Genomic DNA, 8,645 nt, shown 5'->3' on the forward strand with positions numbered 1-8,645 from the left:
AAATCTGTCTCAGCCCTCATTCTGTGCTTGTGCTGACCAAATATTTTGTTTTAAGATAGCAAAACCTGTCTCCAACAAATCCACAGCTTGATTTTGCAATGCAAATCAGTCGGACAACTTGCAGTAAGGATAACAGACTACACATTGTTATAAATCATTTGTATTTTATAAATATTTAAGCTAGTTGACTGTTACCCTTCATTGATCAAGAATTGATAAGCAGGTTTGAACAAAACTAGAATTATCAATAATTTACGACGGACCACGGCGTTGAAAAAAAATACACCGTTTCAACCAGCAGAGGGCCTTTTACATTTATTTACTCTTCTCATGTCTGTTCAGTTCATTGCACCTGGAAAAGTCTATTGCTAGAAACATTTGAATCCTGAGTTTTATTAAATTACAAATTTATCTTATCCCTATAAATATACCTCTGCTTCAGCTTCAGCTACTTCTGTGACTTCTGGAAAGGGACATTTATGACTTCCAGAGGAAATGTAAAGGCACAACTTTAAAATAAGCCTATACTTATAAAGGTCATTATCATTTTTACTCATTTCATGTGCCAAGGAACACCACATTATAATATATGTCTAAAAAGACATTCTGTCGGAGGTTAATTGATTAAACATGCTTGTTGAAGGGTTAAAATGATTAACAAAAAATGTTGACTGGTGAAGGAGATAAAGCAAAGTAAGTATCAAGAAATCTGAGATCTAACAGTGTAGATGGAGGTGGGTTCACTATTTGGCAAACAGCAGGTCACTTGCACTTTCTATCTGTGTTATAAATGATTATTAATTACATTAAATGCATTTACAATAGAATTATTAACAATTAACTAACAGATTACAAACAATGTATACACCTTTATAAGTGTATTTTTATTTTAAAGTTGTATAGTGTAAGGTGCGCTACTATAAAAGTAAAAGGGAAAAAAAGCATCATTATAGAAGAGTTAAATCAGTTATCAGCAAAGCAAAGGACTTCTGTTTGGAAATCTAAATTCTACCTCTCCTTGTAAGAACTTCACATATCAAAGGAACATTAAAAAGAACATTAAATCAATGTTGGGGACTGGGACAACACACCAAATTCTTCTCAGACAGTCATCCGGAGCAGGGCTCAAACCCACAAACCCAGGACCCTGGAGCTGTATTTATATAGGCCGCATAAGACTGAAGATAAGAAAACCGGCTGAAATACTATTATAATCCATATATTGATTATTTCCTCTAATGATACCCTAATCATTCCAATGTGTTGATATCAATGATTTATCTCTGGACATACTTGATATGAACTCAACATTTTCTACATTCACTGTTCCATTTTTCAGCTCTACTGACCACACGGGTTTATAGTTCTCGAGTTAGACTGAAGTCTCTGTATATTTATCGGCCAACTTTCTCCCTGAGAGTTGAGCTGGCCTGTTTCTGTTATACTGAGAGGAGTTCGGTTGAGATGAACTGTGTTGTATTCTATTGAGTTTGGGGGACAGATTAGTTGTGTTGAACTGAGCTATGCTCTGACTTTAACTGTAAAGAGGCGTGTTGTGTTGAACTGAGCTGTGCTGAACTGAAGTGCAGTGAAAGGTGTCAAGTGTGTGGCGCTGTGTATGTTTGAACTTTTTCCGGTTGGAGACGTGGCTCTGCTCTTTTTTTTTCACTCAGCTCTCTCTAACTCCTCCTGTATGCGTCCCACATTGAAAACATCTCCATTCTGGCGTTGTCTCTGTCTGTAAACGGCGATACGAGCGCGGCTGTGGATTTGGGCTCATTGGGACGGAGAGAAAATGGTAGAGTCACATTTATCTGAGCTATAAATCGACTCAGTTAGCCAGTTGCTAACTCGCTAATGTAGCTGTAAGTTACGAAGCTAACGGTTAGCTCGGTTAGCTAAAGGAATATAGTGAATGACAGTAGAAAGTGTGTGTAACATTAGTTAACTAAATTTCTGTCAGAAACGGAAGAGGTCTCCGAAAAGCATTTGTTCGACATGTGTTGTTCACCAATATTACGGGGAGTTATCGCAGCTAAGTCTGCTAGCCAACTGTTAGCGTTACGTGGCTTAGCTGTAAGTGGATAAAAGTGTAGCAACCTACCTACGGAGCTTAATCAGCGCTATGTCTCAGCTCAGTTCTTGATTTGGTATAAACTGTTTTTTTTTCTTATCCGTGACTGGAGTGTAACTTGTATCGCTAACGTTATCATATGTTCTGACTCTTGATTAATTGTGTCTTAGCTGGACAGGTAACACAATAAAACCTGTCACTAGCTTTCATAACGCGTAACAGCTGTAACGTAGCTATCACTAGCCTAACTGTCCTTTTCTGAAAGTCCTTTTCTGAAAGTTAGATGTGCAGAGTAGCAGTCCATTTAATAGAATACGTATGAAAGTCCTAGGTCTAAATGTATTATCATAAATATCATAAATGTTAATGGGCTCCTTGCCTGCCACTCCAATTAAATACTTCATTTTTTTGGTTCTCAGTACTTTTTTCGAGTACCGTTTTTTTTTCAAAACATTTTAAGGAGCGGATGATTAATTCAGACACTCTTCAGTATCATCATATTTGCTTACAAATATTGTAATTGAAAATACTTTAAGCTTTAACCAGCATTTAAAACTTATATTTAGCCTAATGTTGTATTTCAGAAGAGCTGAATGTTGAGGCAAATCCTGCCGAATTTTGGTAGTTAACCATATAAAATTAAAAAGTTTATTTTTTTAAAGGAACACTATGCTTATTTTTCTTTAAAACTACAGCCTCAAAATAATTAAGCTCTGCAGAAACTGCACTATGTAACTTTTGGAGGAGCAAACAAAAAACATTTTGTTCCTTTAAATCAAATTCAACTTTATCTAGACTTGGTTTCTACATTTTATACATTTTTATATATCAGCATTTGTATTGGCAGTTGTAGATATGTGCATGAGAAAAATCAGATATTGGCATCCGCCAACAATTATTATATCAGGGCATGTCTAGTTTTGTGGTGTACCTGAATGGTCTAATGATTGATCTACCTGATTCTACAAATCAGTTGTGAATGGAGGGTCAAAGAAATGTTCAGTGGCCTATAATTTTGAAACAGAAAAGTAGTTCATGAGGGATACTGACTAGATTAACAGATTGGCCATATTTTTGTAAAATTTCACCACCACTCTTTCAAATATCTGAACAATTACTGTTATGTAAGGACCTACAGATGAGAAAAAGTCATATCACCCTGTGATTCCTGTATCTCTGACTAAAATTTGATTCTCTCTTAGCAGGAAGAAGCTGGAAAATTTGTTTGGCTGTTTGTTTATGTCATTTTCAAAATCTTGTTTAGGTGCTCTTGGCTGCAGCAGTGTGCACCAAGGCTGGAAAAGCCATAGTGTCACGGCAGTTTGTAGAGATGACACGCACTCGAATTGAGGGTCTCCTGGCTGCCTTCCCTAAATTGATGAGTACTGGGAAGCAGCACACTTTTGTTGAGACAGACAGCGTACGCTATGTCTACCAACCCTTAGAGAAACTCTACATGGTTCTGGTCACTACAAAGAACAGCAACATTCTGGAGGACTTGGAGACATTAAGGCTCTTTTCCCGTGTGGTAAATCTTTTGTTCTTGTTTACTTTGCATATATAAATATCTCAGTTCGTCTCTTTCAGTGTATAAAGCAGCCTTAGTAATGAATGTATTTGTGTCACTTTCCAGATTCCTGAATATTGCCGTGTATTGGAGGAAGGGGAGATCTCAGAGCACTGTTTTGATCTCATATTTGCCTTTGATGAAATAGTTGCACTGGGCTATAGGGAAAATGTCAATCTGGCCCAGATCCGTACATTTACTGAGATGGACTCACATGAGGAGAAGGTCTTCCGTGCCGTCAGAGAGGTGAAGTAAAAATTTCTTCTTGCTGAAATGTCTAAGTGACAAACATCCTCTGTAAAACTGTTGAGTTTTCATAAATAATTTATTTGTTGTTCACTTTGCCAGACCCAAGAGCGAGAGGCAAATGCAGAGATGAGACGGAAGGCCAAGGAGTTGCAGCAGGCAAGACGGGATGCTGAGCGTGCAGGGAAAAAAGCACCAGGCTTTGGAGGCTTTGGAAGTTCAGGAATGAGTGGTGTCAGTCCAGCCACCCTCATCACAGACTCCATGGTGGAACCAGAGAAGCCAAAAATGGCTCCAGCCCCTGTTAGGTGTGTCCCCCACTGATAGAGTACATAGCAGTGCATTTTGAATGGCTTGTCCCTATATATAAGCAGAAACTAATGCAAAGCTCTGTGTTCTGCAGGCCAAGTGGTTCCAATAAAGCTCTAAAACTGGGTGTTAAAGGTAAAGAAGTTGATAACTTTGTAGACAAACTGAAGTCTGAGGGCGAGAATATCATCATGCCCAGTGCAGGAAAGAAAGCATCAGAAGTGTCTAAAGTTCTTCAGCCTCCAGTCAACACCGAAAGGTATTTTAACTGTTTTATTGTTGACCTGTCTACATGTAATTTGATCAGAAGTGTTGTGGAAATAACATATATTTTAGCTCTGAAACATACTGTCCATTCCACTACAATCTGTGCTTCATCTGCTATTCCTATGGCTCAGTGTGCATCTGAGGATAGAGGAGAAGATATCACTCACCTGTGGGCGGGATGGTGGACTACAAAACATGGAGCTCTTGGGCATTATAACACTGAGGGTGTCTGATGACAAAAATGGCCGTATCCGTTTGCACATAAACAACAACGATAAAAGAGGAGTGCAGCTGCAGGTGCTTTGGTTTCCTAGTATTTTGAGATTGCATGATCTGAATAATGTACAGTTAAATGATAGTATAGGCAGTTTTATTGAACTTGGCGTAACAGATAGGGCTTGGATATTGTAATTTCATTATTATTATTTTTTTAATCCCAGAAATTACAAAAAGGAAGTATGATATGCTCTGCACATTTTAGCCTAGGCCTCTTGTGATATTTGCTGCGATATCCATCAAGTCAAATTATACCCATAAATCTGAAATGCCACAGTAAATGTTTCATTTTTTCCTGTAGACCCATCCCAATGTAGATAAGAAGATGTTCACTTCAGAGTCCTTGATTGGTCTTAAAAACCCAGAGAAGTCTTTTCCCCTGAACAGTGATGTGGGTGTACTGAAGTGGCGGGTACAAAGCACAGATGAATCACTCATCCCTTTAACCAGTACGTTAGAGCTGCACCCTAAAAATATTTACTATTTCCGTGTAAACGGCATTAACTTATTTCATATAAACTTTTATATATTTTTTGATCTGTAGTAAACTGCTGGCCCTCAGAAAGTGGTAGTAGCTGTGATGTCAACATTGAATATGAGCTCCAGGAGGAAGGTCTTGAACTCAATGATGTTACCATTATCATCCCTGTGCCGTAAGTACTTAATGAATCAAATCTGTCCAGAAGGCAGCTTTGAATTTGATGCTTGTGGTTCAGTTAAGCTTTCTGCTTTACAGGTCTGGAGTTGGTGCCCCTGTCATTGGAGATCTTGATGGGGAATATCGCCATGACAGCAGAAAAAACATCCTTGAATGGAGCCTGCCTGTCATAGATGAAAATAACAAAAGTGGAAGTCTGGAGTTCAGCATAGCTGGGAAACCTAACGACTTCTTCCCAGTAAACGTCTCCTTTGTGTCCAGACGCAATTACTGTGACATTCAGGTCAGTTGAATTAGATTTCTAGGTTTCAATATATTTATAAAAAAAAAAAAAAAAAAAAATCCACACTACTTGTTCCAACTAAATTTTAAGAGGTGGTTTCTCAAACTGGGATTAAGCCTAGTCCTGGACTACACAGTGCTTGAACTGTTTTTTTTTTTTTTTTTTTTTTTTTTAATGATTTATTTATTTATTTTTATTAATTTAATTTTTTAAAAAGATTAAATGTTTTTTCTCCCATTGAAAGGAGAATATAGTCCAGGATTGTCTTAATCCCTGTCTGGGAAAGCAGCCATAAAATGTATTAAATGTTATGCTGTGAATATATATTTAAGGAATGAAAATGATTTATGAATCTGGGACAGGCACATGTGAAGGTGGCACAAGCATTTATCCGGCACAGAATGATGCTATTACAAAAAGAGGTCGGTTTAGTCTGAATACATGTTCAATAGGTGTGGTAAGGTGTGCCACTTCAATATCCTAATGGGTAAACTGCTCAAATTTATTTATTTATTTTTTTAAACCAAATGTCAGTGACAGTGCAGGAGCAGCACCCAAATTGTATATATTAATAGTCATGTAAATATTACTTTTATTCTTGTGAAAGAGAATAATAATAATAATTTGTGGTATATATTAACGTGTTTAATAACATGTTAACTGGTAACATTTTAATATGTTCATTTTTAAACTCAACGCATTGTAGTAGTTACTCACGGTGAAACATGCATGGAGCTAAAATGTAGTAAGAGTATAGAACCAAAAGAGCACAAAATACTGTGTTAAATTATGTAGTAATGTGTAAACTTGAGTGGTACATAATTGAAAGATTTTTTGTGTCTTTTCTCAGATATTATCCTGTTACAATGAACTGTAACTGGACTAAATTGTCTTTAAATCATTTAGTTTTGTTTCACACTTCTTGGGTAGAAAGTAACAGTAACTCGTGTTACTGTAATTTAATATTAATATTTAAATTGTAATATAACTATTTAAACACATTGATATAATAGTAGTATAATAATAATCCCTACTTTAATAATAATTTGTAATAATTATAAAATAAATTAACAAAGTTAATTGGTGTGAATACAATTTATGTACATAATTGTGATATAAGTAATTATTGAAATTATAGGGCTTTAATGTCCCGGCGTTAAGGAAAAAAAAAATCCAAAAATTCTGAAATACAAGGTGACTGGATAAAAATATTAGTAATTAATCAGAAGAGAAGGGGATGTTACCACAAATAGTACTTTGACTGATGTGGTTTCTAAATATCTTCTTATTTATTTGTTTGTTTGTTTTGCTGTACATTTTGTTTTTTTATTAATAGAATGGACCCCCTTGCCTAAATTTTCATGTATGTTCTTGGAAATTCAGTCTCCTGCGAATGTTTAAACTACTAATCTGAGCAATTATTAACAACGTGTCCTCCTCTGCCTTGTTACCCACAGGTTGTTAAAGTGACCCAGGTAGAAGGAGACAGCCCAGTGAAATTCTCCACTGAATCTTCATTTGTCGTTGACAAGTATGAGATTCTCTAAAGACTTTCTGAAAGAAATATTTTTCTAGCCTGCCTGCCTACTTGTGTAACAGTTTGGAAACAGTACACCAGACTTTCAAAATCCAGTCCAGTGGCTTGCAGTATTGGTGTATTTATATGTTTGTATGGCAAAAGAAAGTATATATGTTTATACGAAACTGGGAGGTAAAAGAGCAGCATCTGTCACGAAGGCAGATGGGCCTGGAGCTTTATGACTTGAGCCGCTGAGAAATCATCCTGCAGTATTCTCGGAGACCTGGATTTGTTATAGTCTTTATGACACTTCAAATAAATGAGGAGACTGACAGTTGCCTGTTGTGAAATGTATTACATTTTTTCAGAGTTTGTAATTGAAGAGAGCCAGTAATTCTCGTGTATTATATTTAAATTCAGATGTTTATCTAAAATTGATGAAATACGAACATTCATGTTTTGATTTTGCCTTCAATCATTAAGGAAGTAATTCTGAGGCTGCCATTGGGCTATAAATAGCTGTTGCTTGTCGTTAACCAGAAACTGTGTTTTTTGTTTGGCAATAAGAAATGTAATAACCTGTGCTGGAAGCATACTGCTTTGATACAAAATTACACCTCAGAGCGGCAAGTTTTTTTATTTTACTTGTAAACATAACAGGTTTTTCCACATTAATGCATCAATCACATCAGTGCATATCAATCAAAGATTATGGAAACATTCCAGAGGTATTTGCTTCTTCATTACCTGCCCTTTACATCTGTTATGAATTGCTAGACAAGAGTACTGTCAAGGTCTACAACATACTCAGAGGAGAACACTAATTTTTTAAACCACATAATAATATGCCCATAAGAGAGAGATGCCCTTCTTAAAGAGAGGCTGGCTGTGTTCTCAGCTGTGACTTTCAGCCACGCTCTGTATGGAATTATAAACTCATAAGGCTCCTTGCTAATCCTGCCATCGGCTTTCACGTCTGTGCTGTCATTTAATCCAAGCAGTTGTAAATCATGCTTAAATATTTCTATTTTATTAATAATAGAAGACACAAGCATTCACAAATATCTAATGTACTTTGCTCAGCTTTATTTGAAAATACTATCACAATGGATTGCTTTTTTTTCCTTTCTCTTTTTTGTGCATTTCCCAAATCTAGCTGGACAATAACCTACATTTTCAGGAGTTGTTTAAATAATCAACAAAGATGTGGAAATATCTACATTCCAGCTTATAATAACAGTTTTGATATTAAAGCATATTGCTTGAATTTGAATGAAAAATGTGTGTTTCATGACTCACCCTTTCCTCATATGGGCATCTAGCTTTAACTCCTGCACTATTAAGCATTAAGTTTTATTGCAAAAACTACAAACTTTGAATTAAAATAAATGAAAGGTTGGGGGGCTACACTTTTAACAAAAAATATGAAAGAAAAAATTCTGTAAA

At 36.1% G+C, this 8,645-nt stretch overlaps 1 protein-coding gene across 1 annotated transcript; it reads left to right on the forward strand.

Annotated features, from left to right (window-relative positions):
- The first annotated feature begins 1,404 nt into the window (after positions 1-1,404).
- On the forward strand, positions 1,405-8,448 carry arcn1b (archain 1b). The gene is made up of 10 exons (XM_066662610.1): positions 1,405-1,798; positions 3,339-3,602; positions 3,708-3,887; positions 3,990-4,195; positions 4,291-4,455; positions 4,595-4,760; positions 5,041-5,188; positions 5,284-5,392; positions 5,476-5,680; positions 7,138-8,448. Exons 1-10 carry the CDS (start codon positions 1,796-1,798, stop codon positions 7,225-7,227), a joined length of 1,536 nt encoding a protein of 511 aa, XP_066518707.1. The 5' UTR covers positions 1,405-1,795; the 3' UTR covers positions 7,228-8,448.
- Positions 8,449-8,645: the final 197 nt, after the last annotated feature.

Source organism: Hoplias malabaricus, chromosome 1, assembly GCF_029633855.1.
Source record: "Hoplias malabaricus isolate fHopMal1 chromosome 1, fHopMal1.hap1, whole genome shotgun sequence".
Lineage (NCBI taxonomy): Eukaryota > Metazoa > Chordata > Actinopteri > Characiformes > Erythrinidae > Hoplias > Hoplias malabaricus.

Coding starts and splice junctions, on each gene's coding strand:
- arcn1b (XM_066662610.1), top strand. Junction 4,761..5,040: donor AAAGAGGAGTGCAGCTGCAG/GTGCTTTGGTTT, acceptor TTTTTCCTGTAG/ACCCATCCCAATGTAGATAA. Junction 5,189..5,283: donor ATCACTCATCCCTTTAACCA/GTACGTTAGAGC, acceptor TTTGATCTGTAG/TAAACTGCTGGCCCTCAGAA.